The sequence below is a fragment of the Callospermophilus lateralis genome, chromosome 3 (assembly GCF_048772815.1).
Source record: "Callospermophilus lateralis isolate mCalLat2 chromosome 3, mCalLat2.hap1, whole genome shotgun sequence".
NCBI classification, from domain to species: Eukaryota; Metazoa; Chordata; class Mammalia; order Rodentia; family Sciuridae; genus Callospermophilus; species Callospermophilus lateralis.
Window position 1 is genome coordinate 23,099,849 of NC_135307.1, and position 21,346 is coordinate 23,121,194.

The 21,346-nt window shown below is 35.3% G+C and overlaps 1 protein-coding gene across 1 annotated transcript in view; it reads left to right on the forward strand.

The window, feature by feature from the left end:
* The window catches only part of Sel1l (SEL1L adaptor subunit of SYVN1 ubiquitin ligase), a 61,518-nt gene extending 40,489 nt beyond the window's left edge, over positions 1-21,029 (forward strand). Inside the window, exons 13-21 of the mRNA XM_076849785.2 lie at positions 1,598-1,675; positions 2,960-3,022; positions 6,664-6,751; positions 7,331-7,479; positions 8,197-8,362; positions 9,308-9,382; positions 10,127-10,299; positions 14,552-14,680; positions 16,737-21,029. Coding sequence (XP_076705900.2) covers positions 1,598-1,675; positions 2,960-3,022; positions 6,664-6,751; positions 7,331-7,479; positions 8,197-8,362; positions 9,308-9,382; positions 10,127-10,299; positions 14,552-14,680; positions 16,737-16,946 — 1,131 coding nt within the window. The 3' untranslated portion in view covers positions 16,947-21,029. The remainder of the gene's footprint in view (positions 1-1,597; positions 1,676-2,959; positions 3,023-6,663; positions 6,752-7,330; positions 7,480-8,196; positions 8,363-9,307; positions 9,383-10,126; positions 10,300-14,551; positions 14,681-16,736) is intronic.
* The last annotated feature ends 317 nt before the right edge of the window (positions 21,030-21,346 follow it).

A 21,346-nucleotide genomic window follows, 5' to 3' on the forward strand; every position in this document is an offset into this window, starting at 1 on the left:
TTTGTTCATCAGTATGTTAATTCCATGTTGAAATTAGCTATCATTATCAGAGCACCTACTTTGTGTTTCTTATGTGCAACAATAGGAAATTTATCCTTTATCCATACATTTTTGCTAAGACCATCACAGTTTCCTGTTGGCCTTCATGCGAATAGAGACAGAATTTGTTGGAATTTATCTGTAGGCCTTTTGATTATCTTAAGTATGACATATCTAAAGACTTAATAATTGATTCCATGTTATGAGCTGTCTCAAAACTTTTATTATTTTGAAAATTAGCACACTATAAACTAACGGGTATTTTCAGTGGAACCAAATCTAAAGTAAGGAAGTTCAGATAGACTATATCACAAAGACTTTTACAGATAGGAAGATCTCAGCAGCCACATGATCACAACTAGTTAATTGAGGCCTGGAAAGTTTACATTTAAATATTCAACATTGTAGCATAGAAATTGGTATTTCTCCAACTGTTTTTGTTAGGCATTTAAGAACTTGTCACTCTCTAGCCCTTTTGGCTCTTGCTCTGAATTACTAATTAACCCTTTCTCAAAAAAGGGAAAAAAATCCTTTATTATTTTCTTAATGTTTACATGGATAAAAAACATCCTTGGCCATTCTGTTTTCCTTTCTCTTGGCTTTTTATTCTGTTCCATATATGATTTTTAATGGTTAGTGTGTTAAAACTTTTTAAATAACCTTCTAGTTATTTCTTGAATGCTGAACAAAGACCCATCATTTAGCTTATCCATGGGAAAGCAATGGGTGAGGAGAGGGAGGAGTAGACACTACTGACAATCTCCTTGTCCTTGTTCAGTCACTCATCTTATCCCAAAGGTTCAGCTTCCCTGAGTAGAATGAGAAGGAAGATTCACCTAAACATTAAAGATTTCTTCTCTTGAGATGCATCTTTGAGCAGATGTTATATATTCATGTTCATAGATAAATCATAAATTTGATATGACACCAAATATACAAAAATATTAAAATGTTAGCATGTAAGAGTTCGCATTTAGTTCTAATACTTATAGGGGATTCTAAACTTTGTGAAGAGATTTTATGTGACCTAATAGAAACCAAAGTGAGATAAGAGAAAATTATAATTGAGAGAGGGTGTTTTACTCAGCTTTTTCACCACTGTGACTAAAAGACCCACCAGAACAATTGTAGAGAAGGAAAGGTTTATTTAGGGGGCTCACAGTTTCAGAGGTCTTGCCCATAGAAGGCTAACTTCATTCCTCCAGGCTCGAGGTAAGGCTGAACATCATGGTGGGAGCATGTGACAGAGGGAAACAGCTCATATAGTGATCACAAAGCAGAGAGAGAGAGTCTTCATTCTCCAGATACAAAATATATGCCCCATAGCCAAGCCCCCAATGAACCACTTCCTCCAGCCACACCCCATCTGCCTCCAGTTACCACTCAAGTTAATCCCATTAAGGATTAGTTCACAGATTAGATTAAGGCTATAACCCGATAATTTCTTCTCCAAACCTTCTTGCATTGTCTCACATGTGAGATTCTAGGGAGACACTTTACATACAAACCATAACAGAGGGTTATAGCTCTAAATAAAAACGGGGGTATGTTTTTCCAGATGTATTCAGAAGGAAGTGATATTGTACCTCAGAGTAATGAGACCGCTCTTCACTACTTTAAGAAAGCTGCTGACATGGTAAGATTTAATGATTTTTGTTTTAAAATGTGTGCTATATTGTTAATGTTTAATAAATAAGTTTATTATATTGAAGGATTAATCATAACTATTCATGCCATAAGTTGATTAAAAGTGCCTATGTCAGTATAATTCATGTCAATGTATTAACTAGACAAAGCCTTCCCAATAAGAAGTAATTTTTAATATTTTAATATTTAACTAGATTGTTAAATATTAATTCTATTTAAATTTCTTTGAGACGTTTTCCTGATCAGGGAAATCTTGATTTTTCACAGTGGAATTGGGAGTTATATAATCTACCTTATTTGTACTGCAACTTGAAGTTTAAAAACTTACATAATTGGATTCATTTGATAATCATAATACATAGATTAAGCTTTCTTTAACCCAAGGAAAACTGCACATGAATACCTGAGACCCTGGGTGCCTCTGGCATGCACATTTCCTTCTCTATCAACTGCATGTCACTCTACTAGATGTCAATTGAGTGCTTCCCAGAGGAGCACTGTGACTCCTTTTTTAAGATGTCTTTTATTGCTGTAGGTTCTGGGTGGATTCTAGATTATTGTCCTTTGAGTCTCAAAACCATGATTAAGTTAGTTCCATGACATTCTACTGATTTTTGTCACCTGATAGTATTATTGTTATTATATGATATTCTTTCTTTTTGTGATGCTGGGGATTGAATTCAGGGCCTATGTATACTAGGCAAGTGCTCTACCACTCAGCTACATCCCCAGTATTATATGACTATTGACTCTACCCTATAACATCATCCTTCTTTATGGGGTAAAAGGTTAGTGATGAAACCACAAACATGTGACCTTTTAGCTGGGTGCAGTGGCACATGCCTATAATCCCAGTGGCTCATGAGGTTGAGACAGGAGGTTTGCAGGTTCAAAGCCAGCCTCAGCAGTGGTGAGGCACTAAGCAACTCAGACCCTGTCTCCAAATAAAATACAGAATAGTGCTGGAGATGTGGCTCAGTGGTTGAGTGTCCCTGAGTTCAATCCCCAGTACCCCCAAAAAAAAACAAACAAAAAAAAAGTGATCTTTTAATTCTAAATGATTTTTTCCTTTGTAAGCAAATTATTGATAGTCCCCAAATATCTAAAAGTCAGCCTTATGATTAGTCTGATGAGAGGGAGAAAGATTGTTTCGAAATGAAAACTGTTAAGACATGTTTTGAATGCACTTGAAAATAATTTATTTTGTAGTTATTTATTCTTGCCTATTTTTAGTGAATTCTTTTTGCTTTTGTCTGATTTCTCTCCTTTGCAGGGCAACCCAGTTGGACAGAGTGGTCTTGGAATGGCCTATCTCTATGGGAGAGGTGTTCAAGTTGTAAGTGTTCTATCTGGCATTCTGACTTTAATAAGCAGTCAGCTGATAAAGGAAGTATTTCTTAACTAGCCCAGTCAGCCCATGTGAGACTGTTCCATGGTAACCAGATCTCAGCCTTCCTTTTCTTTTTGTCGCTGAATTTGGCTCACACCTCAGCTTGACTATCTTCTGAGCATGGCTTCATCTCTGACACTGTCTTAAGGGGCGAAGTGTTTCATTCTTCATCTCTGCTCTTTACCCTACTCACTTTTCCCATTTCTGCAGGACTTAGGCCTCCCCCTTATCATTTTCTTTACTTAAATCTAAGAAAATGCTTAAGTCTCTTGTTTTGGAGAGGGAAAACTCCTCATTCTGCCTTTTGCTCCTTCTACCTACCACCTCTCCTCTGCAAATAATGAATTTTACTAAACTACTGCCATTCACTCTTCAGTCTTTTTTATTTATTTCTGGTTTTTAATTTGAATTAGTTTCTCTATTGATTGACTATTCTTTTAGTGTAGTTCCTTCCTTTGCTGGTTTTCACTTTTATTTTTCATTTTTTCTTCATGAAATATCTTTATTGAGTATATTTTGTAATGCAGACTTTCTAGTTGTGATTTCTTTTAACTTTTGTTCATCATAAAAAGTTTTTATTTCATCATCAATTCTGAAGTTTAATTTTGCTGGGTATAGTATTCTAGACTGGCATCCATTTTCTTTTAGAGCTTAGTATATATTATTCTAAGACCTCCTCTCTTTGAGGGTCTGGGTTGAGAGATCAGCTGAGATCTGAATTGGTTTACTTCTAAACATTATGTGTCATTTTTCTCTGGCAGCCTTTAAAGTTCTATCCTTATTCAGAATGTTAGGCATTTTCATAATAATGTGCCTTGGTATGAGTCTGTTGTGATTTTGTATATTTATGGTCCTAAGCCTCCTGTATTTGATTTTCTATTTCCTTCTTTAGGTTTGGGAAATTTTCTGATATTATTTCATTGAAGAGATTATGCATTCCTTTCATTTACACCTCTGAGTCTTTATCCCAATAAATGTTAAATTTGGTCTTTTTAGTTTATCCTGTATTTCTTATAAGTTCTGTTCATGGTCTCTTAACATCTTTTCTCCATGATCAAATTTGTTTTCAAGATTGTATATTTTGTCTTCATTGCCTGAAACTCTGTCTGTTGGTGAGATATCCAACTGAATTTTTTTTTTTTTTTTTTTGTACTGGGAATTGAACTCTGGCACTCTACCACTGAGCCACATTCCCTGCCCTATTTTGTATTTTATTTAGAGCCAGGGTCTCACTGAGTTACTTAGTGCCTTGCTGCTTTGAACTCACAATCCTCCTATCTCAGCCTCCTGAGCCACTGGGATTACAGGCATGTGCCACCGCACCCTGCTCAATTGAATCGTTAATTTACTTTATTGATTTCTCCCTTTTGAGGATTCTACTTGATTTTTTGTTTTTCTTTTTCAGAATCTCTCTTTACTGAAGTGATCTTTGACTTCCTATGTTTTCCCTCTGATTTCACTCCTTGTGCTGTCTTTTACTTCACAAATCAGTTCAATTATGTACATTCTAAACTCATGCTCTGTCGTTTCTTCCACTGTGGTGTCTATGGATTCTATTATTGGAATATCTTGGTTTGTTTGAGGCAGTTTATTCCCTTGCTTTTTCATGTTGTTCATGTGTCTACCTATCTAACAGTGTGGATCTGAAGCAGTCAGGTTTCTACCCTGTGGACTTACAGTGTACCTGAAGTTTTCCAGTACCTCAATGTTTAGGGGGAGACAAGTAATAACAACAACCAATGCAAACAATATACAACATTAAACCAAATAATTCCTAACATGACATCTACAATGTTAATTATCACAATAAACAGAAATGATATGATCAATTATTACCTACAATAAAAACAGCAAGTTTGCAAAATGGTTTACAGTTTCAAATGGTGGACAAGAGAACAGAAGTGATATAGGATGTGATGATTATTAGGGAGGAAGAGAGAAGATAGAAGTGAAAAATAAAGGACAAGTGAAAGAGAACAATAGAGATTGGCTGTTAGTAGAAGAAAAGAGAGAATCAAGGGAAATAGGTAAGAAAATATATAAAGTAAAAATATTTTTAAAAATAAAAATAAAAGAATACAAAATTTAAATACACTAATCAAACATCCTAGTTCTCAAAGAACTAATCCATGGAAAACAACTGGCTTCACAAATGCTAGAAATGAGAAGAAAATCCGAATATGTATAAATGTTCATGTACCATAAATGTCACAAACAGATGAAAGAAAAAAGAAAAAATCTTGATGAAAAGTTAAAGAATTCTTTCCACTGGAATTGAAAAGATTCTCAGCTTCTCAGCAGTTTTAGGTGGGGTCATCTGGACCGCCATGCTCCACCCTCTGGATTGCTGGAGTGAGAGGGGTAATCCCATAAGTAGAATTCCTGGAGGCAGGGTTTAGGTTTACGTGGGCTTAAGGCTCTTTGCAGAGTGCCAGTTGGTCTGGAGATTTTTAAATGAACACACCTCCAACGCCCAGTACGAGCTGCTCCACACTGAAGACTATACCCCAAGGAATCTCCCCTGGTTCCACTCATGTGGTGGGAGTGTGCGAACTGCACATTTTCAAACAGTCTATCCTGCCCCCACTTTTCTGAGTTCCCGGCCAAATAGATGAGTCTCTCCCAGCCTGTCCTACAAGCAGCAGAATGGAGGGCTAGGGGTAGAGTTGCATGGGTTTCCACAATTAGTTGTTCCCTGTGTAAACCTCTTTCCACATTTGATGTTCTCCTGTTCACTGAAGCACCCTTTATGATGTGCATTGTGTTTACTGGGCCTGTATTTTGAGCCAGACTCAGGTTTGCCAGGTATTGACTTACTTAGCTGCTGGCCCCCATGCCTCAGCTGCAAAATGTTTCCTTCCTTTATCCTCCACACACTGTCTGGAGAGATGGCGGCTTCTTTACCACACAAGGATATTGTGCAACATACCTGTGGAGCAGTGTCCTTGATCTTTAAATGCTCCATACCCAGACATGCCTCAGACCTCCCAAAAATGTAGGTTTCTTTAATTCTCTTATCCCTCCACTTTGCTCACAGAGGGACCACTCTGGCTGGTGCTTTTGGCCCGACCATGGCAGCAGCTCTGCTTCTGGAGATTTCTCTCTTATTTTATTATATCCAACCTCCTGAGTCCCAGATCTGCTTTGAACATCCAGTTTTCCAGTAAAGTCCCTCCACCCCCTGCTTTTTTATTCACCCACCTTGCAGAGAAGCTGCCCATCTGCTTTATTGGTTTCACGCCACAGAGGAGTCAGGAAAGCAACCTCCTGTATCAAGAGTGATTATTTCTTACTTCCTGGTCTGGCATTCTTCTAGTATTCATGCTTTCTGAGAGCAAATATACAAATGTTTCACAAAAACTCTATTTGAAATGTTTTTCTTTACAGTCCTAAATCTTAATCCCTCGGTGACTTGAAGTATCTATGTATTATTAAAAAAAAAAAAAATTAGAAGGTCTTCCTTTTAATGACTCTTCAAAGTTAGTTTTTTTTTTTTATTTGCTCATTCCTCATAATAAATGAATCACCTATATTCTGAGTGTATTAGCCTTTTGAACTTTTTTATAATTTGACATCTTTTTATGCAGAATTATGATCTGGCACTGAAGTATTTCCAGAAAGCTGCTGAACAAGGCTGGGTGGATGGGCAACTGCAACTTGGTTCTATGTACTATAGTAAGTCGTAACATTGAAATTTATCATGAATACACCAAGATCTAAACTAACCTATTTTTCACTAGATGGCAGTATGATATGGAAATGGGAACTACACAATTCTGACTAATTAATGTTCTCCCAATTCAATTATTTGTGCATTTTATTTTTCATTGTAAAATTATTTTAATCAATATTAATCTATATTAACCAGGTTTACATATTTATATTTAGAAAATATAAATATTTATAAATATAATAATAAGGTATATTAATAATATAATAAATATTTATAAATATTTGTTTTAGTAAATATGTGATTCTGGTTAATGTAGATTAATATATATTAACATATGACCCTTTTTTTTTGTACTGGGGGTTGAACCCAGGGGTGCTTAGCACTGAGCCACATCCCCAGCCCCTTCCCCTTCTTGCTGAGTTGCTTAGTTCTCACTAAGTTGCTAAGGCTGGCTTTGAACCCATGATCTTCCTGAACATAGGACTTTCATTAGAGTTTATTCTTAATAGGGAAGCTTCTCTGACACTTTAACTAAATCTTATTTAAGGGTCTTTCATGTGATTTTTTTTTTTTTCTTACAGATGGCATTGGAGTTAAGAGGGATTATAAACAGGCCTTGAAATACTTTAATTTAGCTTCTCAAGGAGGCCACATCCTGGCTTTCTATAACCTAGCACAGATGCATGCCAGCGGCACAGGTGTAATGCGATCATGTCACACTGCAGTGGAGGTAAGGGATTTTCTAACAATTTGTATGGAGGAAATTATTGGCCCAATAGGAAGGTCTACCATTTTAGTTCTTGCTTCCCTTGCATGATTTTTTTTCTACAGTACAAAAAGACTCAGCCTATTAGCACTGATATACTGAGTGAAGACCCTGGGGATCCATGTGTAACTATTGTACCTATTTAGTTTGTCTGTTCTCATTAACATCAGTGTTTGTAAGAGCAGATGTTAGTGTGTGGTATCTCTCACCTCAAATAGCATCTGATAGCATCAGAAAAAAAAGAGTATTGTTGAATAAATATTCCAAAGGGGAATGCTAATATCTCTTAATTGGAAATTTTCCTCTTCAGTGCTCTGAAATGCTATGAAACTTCAGAGTGACATTGATAAATGCTTAGCAAAGTTTCTAAATATTTCTGTGCTTTAGTGTCTTCACTTGTAAAAGAGGGCTTCTAAAAGGACGTACCTCATAGGATGGCCCTTCATCAACCTCTTAGGAGGAATAAGTATGTTAATATCCATAGTATATGTAAATCATTAGAACATCACCTGTTCAGAGTAATGGTATATAATGTTCTTATTTTTATAAGCTTGTTTTTCTCTTAAGGGTAGATGAAAGTGAGCTACTAGAGATTCAAAGAGCAAATTTAACAATCAGTTGTAGTCAGGGTACAGAAGTTATTTTTTGGTGTGTTATTTTTCTTATTTCCTCTTCTCCTAGTTGTTTAAGAATGTATGTGAACGAGGCCGTTGGTCTGAGAGGCTTATGATTGCCTATAACAGCTATAAAGATGGTGACTACAATGCTGCAGTGGTCCAGTACCTCCTGCTGGCCGAACAAGGCTATGAAGTGGCACAAAGCAATGCAGCCTTCATTCTTGATCAGAGTAAGGTTAATTTTACTCCTGCCTCAGGCCTAACTGCATTCAATATCTTCTTAAAATAAAGCAAGTAATAAAACACTGGATTTTCCCAACATTAAATCCCCAGAACTGGCTCAGTAATTAGTCTCATTACCTGTATTATAAATAGAACATGTTTCAGGAAGTTTTGACATCCTGAATTCACTGGCTTATTTGAACTCAGTGTGTTTATTCCAATACTTATCTAATCTAGTACGTATTGTTGTGGGGAGGTTGCTCAGAAAACACACCAATTCCCAGTTTTGTTCAAATTGAAGAATCTTTATTTAGCCAGCCGGCCGCCAACTGACCCCCACAGGCCCTAATACTGTCTGTGTAAGGAACAGCCCTGAGCCTGAGCATTTTAGGATATTTAAAGGCAAAACCGCAAAAACCACATCCAGGTTTACGTAGGTGCAAGCAAGCAGGTACAGAAGCTGAATTAGGCAGTTAGCGAGACAATGCAATGGGTACATTGATATTTCCCGTGAGACTTTCCAGGTTGGCATAGCAGCAAGCAAGCAAAAGGGAAGTGGGTCAAAATGACTCTAGTTCAGTACAAGTTAGAGAATGGTTACTAATGTCTAGACAATCACAATCTCTGACAATCAATCTCTGGTACATTGCCCAAGAAAAATGGAAACCAAAGAGAACAATTTTACATTGTATAAGAATTGCTACTTTTTGTTGCCAAGTATGTTATGCTAGGTAATTCTTCATGGGTACAGAGGTGGGACTTTCCCATGGGAGAAGCATTTCTTACATGATATGGACTCTCAGGATAAAATGGAGTCTGTTTGGTCATTGCCCATATAACCTGGCCCATAACACTTATCATGCTCTGTGTATTCACCCTAGTTGCAAATGAAGCATGAACGTCTAGTGCCTTTCCTTAAATGCCTGATTCGTATTTCACTTCTTGTTCTGTAGGAGAGGCAACCATTGTTGGTGAGAATGAAACTTATCCCAGAGCTTTACTACATTGGAACAGGGCTGCCTCTCAAGGTAAGTGATACATTCTAGGGCATACATTTCACGCAGTGACTTCTCTATTGATTTTCATCCCTCATGAACATTAAACAGGTCATTCATCACCTTAAAATTAAGCAGAGATACTAACTATGGCTTCACTTATTTGCATCATGATTTGTATTTATTCTCAATAGTAGTTCTAGTGCCAGGATTTATAAATGGAATTGTAAAGTCTCTGTATTGGACATTTCCATCCTGCTGCGGTTCACTTTTTGGTTTCTAATTTTAGGCTAGTTTATTGTATAAAATGAGATTTGAATAAAATTCATAATAGAATATCATCCTGAAACTCTCTATAGAGACTCTAACTTTTCCCCAGTCTTTTTCTTTTGAATATTTGTTTCTCACACATAAATCTGCTCAAAATTATCTACCTGTTTCTTCTTCAGGCGTAAACAATTTTCATGCTAAGCCATTTTTAGAATTTAAATGATAGGATAAAATAGGGCATGAAGATTTAAGAGGAGTATTAGTGAAATAGAATACTAGCCAACTTGTTTCACCTCTCCCTATTACAAAACATTGTACAGAAAAGCTGCATTTCTAGCTTAAATTTTTACTGACTTGATAGCTTGACTAAGGGCTTTTTTCCACAGTTTTATACTACAAATTAAAATTCTTTGTCTTATATAAGCATGTTAATGAAGGAGAAATAAATTGATCTGTCTTAAACATACTTTTATTTATTGGCAGTTTTACATTTAACTTTTGTTTAAGGATATACCGTGGCTAGAATTAAGCTTGGAGACTACCATTTCTATGGATTTGGCACGGATGTAGATTACGAGACTGCATTTATTCATTATCGTCTAGCTTCTGAGCAGCAACACAGTGCACAAGCTATGTTTAATCTGGGATATATGCATGAGAAAGGACTAGGCATTAAACAGGTGAGTGGCTTCAAAACATGTTTGAGTAATATAATTATGATAAGGGGAAACACCTGTATTTGTTGGACACTAGGCTTTCTGTGAAATTCCATCAGATTTTAGGCTAATAAGTTATGAGACCGATTTCTAATATTTCAGAAGACTGCCTTTGACACTCTCATCTTCCAGCATACACATATTAAGACCTATACTGTTATATTTAGAATATTAAATAAAAGGTGAATTCATGACACACAAATCAGTGCTGCCTGGGTTATCACTCCTTGTTCAAAAAACTCTGTCTTTAATCAGTAAAATTCTGTTGTTTCTAAATTATTTTGAAATGAATTAAAATTTTTCCTACTGATAAAATTACTGCTGTTTCTTACACCTTTCTAGTGAAATCTAACACTCTCTAGAACTATGGTATTAGCATTTTTGTCTATATCCTCTCAAAAGGACTTTGAAAAATTATACTTCTTATATGTTTTTTAAGTTTGCTTTTAAATTTTTCTTAAGTTTCAAAAGGGTATAAATTACAGCCATTTTAAATATTAAAATACTCTTGAAATAAAATAAATTCTTGAATATCCAGTAGACTCTAAATTTCAAAATAGATACCCAGTGATCCCAGTGTTGATTTTTTTAAAAAAATATACAAGCAAGTTCTTTAATTACAAATTATATTTTTCTTATCTCCCTAAATGTATATTTTTAGCCCTTGATTTCATATATAGAATTACATACTAATGTTATATTTTTATATAACATTAAATTTGGTCTTTAACTGGTCACCTTGTCATACCTATCTGAAATAGTATATAAATTTATTTTTAATTTTATTTTGTATGATCTGGGTTAAGAAAATTTGTAAGATGTTACTAGTCACAGTTGACTAGTTATTAATCTGTTATTAATCAAATCAACAAAATAATTATAAAATTTTACTCTTTTAAGTGTTTTTAAAATCAGTTTACATATAATTGAGACTAGCACTAATTCTTTTTATTTTTCTAAATGTTAATATTTTAAAGTTATCTTAATATTTACCTTGTTCACATAAATAAGTCTATAGGAATGGGAACCGTTTTATTACAACAGAGTCACTTAATTCTTTAAACTGCTTTCAAGTGGTATACCAAAAATCAGAGTTATCTCTGATTAAAAATTATTTTTTTGCTGTATCCATGACAACTTTGATTAGGAACTCCCTTCATTAATGTTGAAAGGAAAGAATTAGAAACCAGAGACTGGCAAAAAAGAATGTGTTTCCTGATCCCTGGAGCCATTCATTTTCTTGGTTTTTTAAAAGAGTACTGAAAAAGCTTTGCCAAGATTTATAAAATGATTTTATTATACCCTTACTCTGTCACATAGGGGTATTTTGTTGACCTAATGTCTTTAAAGATTGAGGGAAAGTTGTTAATTTCATTTTGCTAAGTTATCTTAATATTACAATTTTATTACTATTAAACATTTAAATGTAGTATTATCAGAACACTGGAGTGCAGACTCAGAGCTTTGTTTCCAGAAGATCTGTTCCATGCAACACATCAGAGAAGCCTCTCTGCCTTGTTAGCAGTCAACCTAGTTATACCTGGTTTTTATCAGAAAAACAGACTTAATTTTTTTAATTCAAATAAAGTTTGCTATGTATTTAATGACTAATATAAAGATCACATATAAATCATGCTTTTGTGGGATATATTTAGCAATAATCTGTTTTTATAATAGATTATAAAACAGGAAAATTAATATACTCTTCTCAGTTTAGTTTCTAATATGATATATAGCTAATATTATAAATTCTTATGAATAAAGAATATATATTCTTGTTTGGGGCTGTAACTCAGTGGTAGAGTGCTTGCCTGCCACCTGTGAGGCACTGAGTTGATCTATAACACCATATAAAAATAAATAAACAAATAAAATAAATGTTTAAAAAAAAAAGGAATATATAATCCCTTCAGTGAGAGTGAGGTAAGGGAACTTAGGTTCAGATTTTGATAATAACTAGCCTATACAAAACTCATAATAATTCCATTACTTTTTGTAACATCAAAATTATGTTTTCCTATTTTTTATCTTTTTTTAAAATGAAAGAAATATCCATATTGCTGAGTGTTAATCAGTCCAGCAAGTAGTATAGCTAGGAAAATGTTAAGTATTAAATAATGAATTAGCTACAGCTAGAAAAAAATAATTTAAGATATGATTTTATAAAGTTTAAATTATTCTACTGAATCATCCTCAGAGTCTATGTTATTACATAAAGTTTGATCTGTTATTTTGAAAAATACAGCAGTCTAAAAAAATTTTTCACGTTTTGTTTGGGTTTTGGAGATCCACCCCAGGGCCTCATGCAAGCTAAGCATGAGCTTTGCCTCAGAGTTACACCCCCACCCTTGAGTTCATTTTTTTGTTGTTTTAGGGGGGATACCAGAGATTGGATTCAAGGGTACTCGATCACTGAGCCACATCCCAACCCTAATTTTGTATTTTATTTAGAGACAGGGTCTCACTGAGTTGCTTAGTGCCTCACTTTTACTGAGGCTGGCTTTGAACTTATGATCCTCCTGCCTCAGCCCTCTGAGCCACTAGGATTACAAGTGTGCACCACCGCGCCTGGCTAGTTACTATATTTTTTTTAAAAAATCAGAGGCACTAACCATAGTGTTACTATTATTTGAAGATAGTACTCTTTTTAACTAATGACACACGCCAGGACAAGAATAAGGAACAGCTAGAGGTAAATGCTTATATTTAAATATATGAGAGGGGAATTATTTTTCATATAGAGCCTTTCTTTCCTCCATCTCATGAAATTCTTTCCTAAGAGTTTGGTAGTTTTTGACAATAGTCAGGGCATGGAAAAGGTTAGATTTTTTTGAAGTGCAAAATATCACAACTCCCACTGTTCCCTTTTCCTATATATCTAAATTCTCAACACTGTATCCTGGATCAAAATTAATATTGATTTGTTTGACCCTTCACAGAAATATGTCTAAAACAAGATGCCCTGCAATGGGTTCATAATTAGTCCATGTAGGAGCCTTCTCTAAAACCAGTATTTCAGGATTTCTCTTTATGTGGTGATCCTGAAGTTTTTATGCCACTGGGCAGAGCACATGAGAAAGAGGTGAGGTAGGAGAAGGGTGTGCCTTTCTTTGCAAAGTGGAGAGGTTTCCATACACACAGGCCAATTCCCAAGCATTTACTTGATCAGAGACAGCCCATATGTCAGTTCAGGAACTTAAAAAATAGAGGTCTTGGGGCTGGGGTTGTGGCTTAGCAGTAGAGCACTCGCCTAGCATATGCGGGGCCCAGGGTTTGATCCTCAGCACTACGTAAAAATAAATAAAATAAAGATATTGTGTCCAACTACAACTAAAAAAAAAATAAATATTAAAAAAAAAAAAACAAAAACAGAGGTCTTTAACAGTGGGCATATATGGGGAGAGGAGGATGTTCTTCCCAACCTGGGGTCCCTGCTATCTTCACATTGTTAACTCCATGCCTTCTCCAATAAAACAAGCCAATCGGGTGTGGCTTAAAAAAAAAAAAAATAGAGGGGCTCGGGATGTGGCTCAAGCGGTAGCATACTCGCCTGGCATGCGCAGGGCGCTGGGTTCGATCCTCAGCACCACATAAAAATAAAGATGTGTCCACCGAAAACTAAAAAATAAATATTAAAAATAATTCTCTCTCTTTCTCTCTCTCTCTCTCTCAAAAAAAAAAAAGAATGTCATTTATACCTTCTTTAAAAAAAAAAAAAAGAGAGAGAGACCTTTAACATTGCCCACACAAGTACCTCTTGGAAAACCTTGAGTGTGAACTGGAGATTTGAAATGAAACCAGAGTTGCTTACACCAAGTGAAGTTTTAAGTAGGAAAAAACATCTTGAAATCTAGAGGGTGTCCTTGGAATTCTCCAGGTTAACATATTTTGTTATTATATGTTATATAATATATGTTAACATATTATACACAGATACATGGCTATAGCCAGCATATCTTCATAGCAAATAGGATGTTACTTTGGTGGAAAATGAGCAAAGTTTTCTAAATTTTAATTAAGTTTTTCAATATGGTGCAGTTAGATAATTAAATTTTACCCAGTAAAGCTGGGTTTTGGTGTTTTTTTTTTCCCCTTTAGATAAGGGAAATTTGTTTTAAGTTGAAGTAAAACAAATTTTCCTAATGTATAAACTAAATATAAACAGTTTCACTTATTTTAACAAGAAATAAGTTTGGGTTTGTTACCTGTATTATAGGATATTCACCTTGCAAAACGCTTTTATGACATGGCAGCTGAAGCCAGCCCTGATGCCCAAGTACCAGTCTTCTTAGCACTCTGCAAATTGGGCGTTGTGTATTTCTTGCAGTACATACGGGAAACAAATGTAAGTGGTTCGTGTCTCTTTTAATTAAAATATAAATGATATCACTTTCTTGGTCCTGGAAGTTTGTTGTTAAAAAGTTGGGAGGCATAGGGAGGAGTATTCTATGTTGGATCTCATTTCCAGCTCTGCCTAGGTAAAGTACCTCATCAGATGAGGGTCAGATGTAGACATGAAGCAGTAACAGTTTTCATGTAGCATTTCACAGGGGTTCCTAATGTTAAAGCATTTTTCTTTGATATAGGTGTTTTCCAGTTTAGGGAAAAGAGACTTAACGTCAGTTTGAAACAGTAATTAAACTAAATTCAGTAAACATTAAATGAGATGACTTCCTGGGAAGAACTTGAACCAGTTCCTTTAAAAAAATAAAGTGCAGGGTGGAGAAGAACCTGAGAATCTGTACAACCTCTTCTATCTCAGATTCTTCCAAAAGTGAAACATATGTTAAAAATGCCACCAAATTTTTTCTCCCTAAAAATAGCTTGAATTATTTAAACATGCTAGCAGTAGAACCTAAACAGAAGATGGGTTACCTATTGTCTTCAAAGCTACCTACTTTAATTAATGATATTTGCATGTAGGTGCTTTTGGATTCTGTCAGTTTTAAATTTTGCTCATAGTACCAATAGTTCCTAATAGCAAATTACAGAATTTAACTCTGAAACCCAAGATGTTGAGACTCCTTGTTTAAAACAAAGGCCATTTAACTTTAGTTCATTGAGTACCCTAAAAGAATGATGTTTCAACCTGCTGTTAATGTCTTTCAAAATAGTTTGATATAGCATTTTGGCCTCAGATTTAAGATCGGCTTCCCTCCTCACCCCCCCTCCCGTTACACAGATAGAAATGCAGTCCATGCTGCTCTAGCAGCAATAAAGAGAAATGGATTTCTCCCTTTTGCCACGCTGCTGAGGTCCTCCACACATAGGGCTCCAGAGCACTTGACATGTTAGATTCTATTCTCCAGGTCATTTAAATATGTGTAATATCAGTTGCTATCATTGCTTTGATGAACCAGAGTATGTCATATACTCTGCCAATTGAAATGATCTTTTTCCTTTAGTTGAAAAGCCCACTAATTCTCTCAGGACTAATTCAGACTCTTGTCTCCCACAGTTCTCATCCCTAAGTATGGTCTGGGATTTGATATTGCAGTATGCCCTAATCAGTATATTATATGTGCTGTTTTTAATATAGAAATATAAAGACAAGAAAATATCCCATAATGCTACCACCCAGATATCCCAACTTAAAAAAAAAAAAAATACAAGAGTAATCAGTGTTAAGGGACAAAGTCAAATAGGACAGAAAAGCACACAGTTTTTATTTCAGGCCCCTCTTCAGTTGTTTCTTATATTTTTTTTCCAGTAAATTTAGCACCTATACCTACAAATATGCATTATGGAGATCTTATAAATGTAATATTGTTAAAATAAAGAATAGATCCTATATTTAGTAGTTTGGGGGTTAGTAGTAGTCAGAAAATATCAGGAATAACTTCTCAAACGTGACAACTAAATCTCACAGACTAAGAACAAAACTGTTAGTTCAAATTCATGGGTTAATATAGTATGAATTTTAGTTAAAGCCTAACCAGAAAGCATTATCCATTGAGCTATTAGGTATTGAATTCTTATAGTCTTCAGATACATGAAAGGTAGTGGAAACAACTCAGCTGTCACTGGAACGACTCTTCAGCCAGGGTGCCAGCATCACAGAGAGGTTACAGACAACCAAGATGCTCATGTTTCCCCCTGTTCCTTTATTGTGCCAGTGTTTCTTTCAACGTTTCCTGTGGAAAATATTTGGAAATTGGTACATTAAATTACCAATAGAAAAAAAATCCTTTTAGACATTGTACATAGCCAACTCTTATAATATCCTAATTCCTGAGACATGTTATTGTGAGCATCCGTTGAAGGCTTTAAAACCTTTCTTTTTAAACACATTGAAAAAGCAGTTAATTTAATTCAGTATGTATCTCTAATTTGTGGTGTAATTTTCACAGTTCCTTGCCTGACATTGGAGTGATAATGATTTTTTCATTATTTTCATTAAGATTCGTGACATGTTCACCCAACTCGATATGGACCAGCTCTTGGGACCCGAGTGGGATCTTTACCTCATGACCATCATTGCATTGCTATTGGGAACAGTTATAGCTTACAGGCAGAGGCAGCACCAAGACATGCCTGTGCCCAGGGCTCCAGGGCCACGACCAGCTGCACCCCAGCAGGAGGGCCCACAAGAGCAGCAGCAACCACAGTAACAGCCGCCACATCCAGCCTTGACCAGTGAAAACTAAGGAACTTGTTTGCTGAGAACACTTACATTTGATATAGAACTTGGGATCAGTGGCCACTTCCTGGAAGAGGCACAAGGAAGCATTGAATTCCTAAAGCTGCTTAGAATCCGATGCCTTTATTTTCAGGGATAAGTAACTTAACTAAGTTGAATGTTTGTTTCAGTGCCATATGGAATAACAACTCAGTGGCTTTTCACTTTTATTTTCTTTTTTTCTGAAACATATGAGACACTCAGAGTAATTTCTGCTGCATTCAGCTATTTATGTCTAATCCTTTAGGTCATTCTTTCAATGTGCATAAGTTCTTATATCAAACATCTTTGTCTTGTGCATTGACACTAAAAACTGATCAGTGTAAAAAGGAAAACTCATATATTTAAAAGTCTGAAAGTAAACTTACCTTTTAAGTAAGTAAAAAAAAAGAAAAATGTGTTCAAAGTATTTTGGAACTACAATAACTGAGAAATTTTTACCACACCACATGCAAGTATACATATGCCTCATATTTTTTATTTAAAAGGGAAGGTTGGGAAGTTTCTTATAGGTGATTGTCATAATTCATACCATGCTGTTGTCCTTCAAAAACTGAAAGGCTTTGTTAAAGAGTTCTATGTGAACATCAACTCTTTGTAATAGAATATATGTAAAACTCTGTAAACTGATTTATTGCACTAACGTGAATTTTCCCCACCTACTCAGTGTAATTTGCTTGCTTGTTTTGAGTGTACAGAGCCTTGACCCAGAAGCCAGAGGTTGGACTAGCTGGGAGAAATTGGAAAGCAACATTAAAGAAATTTGGATCAGTACCAAGATCATAGACATACTTTCCCCAAAGTTGAAGTATTTGTTCCCAGGTTTTATTTTAAAATACTTTACATTTTTTTACCGCTCAAAAAAGATATCAACATCTTGAATTCTTCAAATATGAAATAGCATTGTCAGGATATGGCATACAGTAATTGTCCTACACTCAGAGAACTGAAGATGGATTAAGCACAGTGACTGACAAAGCCAAGGCCTATATGGACTACTGTGTATGTTCAGGTGGCTTTTATTTCTTATGTTATCTTTTATGTTATGGTAAAAAGTTAACCATTTGTTTAGCTGTCATATTTACCACCCTCTTACTGTTAATGTTAGGAAATTCAAGGCTACTACACTTCATGGTTACCTAGTTAAATAGATGGGGAAAAACAAAAATAACAAAAAAGAAAATTGAGAACTTCGTGTAATCTCTCATATGAAAGAATTAAACCAAATTTGAATTTTGTTTTATGGATAAATGGTGGAATTTGCCATCCATTATCTATTCTGAGCCTACATTAGTAAGTGAGCAGTCCACTGATGTCAGTTTTTATATATTAACCTTTGGACTGTTTTCCTATAATCCCCCATCTGCCAGAAAACTTGAAGAGTTTGTGTTTTGTTGAGTTATAATGCTTTGGTTTTTGAAGTTGGGATTGTATTTATAATTAGATTTGATTAGTCTATAATGAACATGAAGGATTTAAATGTGAAGTTGTATACTTTTTTATATGCTTAGAATATTAAGGAAAACCTGGTAAGCAAGCTTTCCTCCCAGATATTTGCTTCCAAATTTGAAGAGGTGGTCACAGAGAGGACCATACATATAAAAGCATATCTGTAAGAGGTACAGAATGTTGCCCTCAAAAGTGTAATGTTGCTTTGGGTTGCTCTTATAAATATAGGGACCTGCTTAGTCTCTTGCACTTAGAAATTCGAGTGCAGGTGGTACACTTTGTCAAGGTCTTCATTGCTCCCTCTGCCCCCACCCTTCAGAATAGTGTAATCTATGTAGCAGCCACACACACTTCTTTAGGAGGCACTGTTTTAATTTAGAAGCTGAAGAAGCTGGGCATGAAGGTACATGCCTGTGGTCCCAGCTACTCTGAAGGCTGAAGCAACAGCCTGGGCAACACAGTAAGACCCCCGCTCAAAAGAAAAGAGTTGTTGAAAAACCCTGTAAGATAACTTACCAACTTCCAGTTTTTTCTTACGCTATCCGTCTTAATTTCTTCTTGGATTGAATTTTTTTTTTAAATCTGTCTTTATTTCCCTCCATTAGTATTGGAGAAAACATTTCTTAAACAGCATGCAATTGAGCTGGATGGGAAAGTGAAGTCTTATTCTTCATGTAATAATAGACTTCTTGTTAGTTTACTCCTTGCCGTGTCCTTTTTTATTATTAATACTGCAAATATCCATTCCTTAGTTTGCTTTTATCTCTTGTTTTACCCTGGGCCACTTGCTTTCAGAAATTTGAATGGTAAAATAACTCAGTTCTTATGGCTTCTTTTAAAGACTGTCTCAAAATACTTTGCTTCCTTTTTCTTCTTGTTCATGGGACATGGTACCTAAGCAAATAGGGATTGGGTTTGGTTTTCTCCTAAAAATAATGCACAATACTTATGTAATCAAATGGCATCCATTTGAATAAAGTGACAATAACTAAAGCTAGTTAATGTCAGTGACATTAAACTAACTCCAGGATTCAGGAGTTTTAATGTTAGAATTTAGACTTACCAGATAGAGTGTGGCTTCATTTCTCCACGGTAGCCCACCTCTCCTGATACCTTTTGTAGTCTGTCTTTCAGCCTTCAAAGGTGATGACATTAGCTCTCTATTTAGCGTAGCTTCTCTTGTGCATATGCTTTGTTGATTAGCCAATGGTTTCAAAGTCTTGAAACCATTCATTCTATTTTATTTTGCAAAGGTGGCACTGGTGGGGGGGGGTCCAAATTTTTCCTTTTTGTGTTCGAAGTTTTTTCTGTTTTCTGGGTGAGGCTTACTTTAGTTTTGATTAATAGTCAATGGCACAGAAAAAGTAAATCAGAATTCATTATTTAGTATTTAAATCAGATTAACTTTATGAATCAATAATCTTGATGTTCTTGAGGATTTGTTACCCTTTTGCATATAAGGTTAATTTCTGGGACTTTTACCACTAAACTGTTTTGTCTCTGTACCATTGGGAAGCTTTAGAAACTTCCACCAGTAATCTGGTAATGATCTGATTGTTGATTTATTTAAGGAGCCTCCAGGAAACCTGATTATTTTATATATAGAATTTCATTCATTTTTGCCTCTTTTCTCTGCTCTTCATGTTTGTTCTTCAAACCATCGTTTTGGAAGTATGCATGCTGGCCTGTAGATGAAAACCACAATTCTTCATGTGTATAGCATGTGTACTAATGTCTAACAACATCTGCAAAAACTTCCTCTACAGAGGTTTGGACTAACATTTCACATACACATTTCAAAAACAAGATGCTTCAGGTAAATCACCCATTTACCTGCCAAGAAGACCAGGGCTATTTTTGCTCCAGTGACAGCTGGTATTTGTTTTGAAAGTGAGCTAGTATATATTACACAATATTTGGAACAGAAGTATGCAAAAAATAATTAGAGCAAAAGTAAACTTCTATTTTTATGCAAACTTTTTCATCAGTCATTGCTCAAATATGAGTGAAAATATGCAATTAGTGAATGCCATATTTTCTGAGGCACTACCTGGTTTTTAAATGTGTAGTATTCATTGAAAAGAAGCTAAATTTATCCATCCACTTGGTATTTTAAGAAAATTTAAAATGCCCCCAAATAACAATATTTGTATCTTAAGATGACTGTTTGCACAAGTAAAAAGTCTGATTTTGTACACAAGAAGGATCCCTTGGTTATGTGCAGTGAGCCATCTCACATGTACTGTTTTTACGAATTTGGATTGACATACAAGATAACACTATTTCTCTTTCATTTAAAAAAAAAAAAAATGTTGATAGGATCCAGGTAACCACTATAAATATTTAGAAGAGGAAGTTTAAAAAGACCATGCTGGCATTGTGAAGGAATACCATGGTAGACTTTTTTGTGTGTGTGAATTTATTTTGTATTTAATGAAATGCAGTATAAAAACTGGTGACGTGTAATATAATTGTGTAAACAGAAACCCTGTTAATAGAGAGATGTACAGATTCGTTTTATACTGTATCTTGAAACTTGTGAAATAAAGATTCCACCTCTGGTTTACCTGTATCCTGTAGTGTACCGCCACAAAGCACCTTTCCAGCCACTCCTCTTTTAACCTGAATGATCCAACTCTTTAAGGAAAGTTTTTAGAAATTTAGAAACTTCTGTAAAACATTTGGTGGGGGGGGGGTGCATTTTTAAACCGTCTTTCATTTTCAGCTCCTAAGAAGATCTGAGTAAAAAGGTAATGGAAAATAAAGCAATATTAAACTGGGAGTGAGCTTTGTACACAAAATGCAAATCAGGGACTGGAATGTAACTCAGTAATAGAGTGTTTGCCCACATCATGCATGAGGACCTGGCCTCAAATCCCAGCA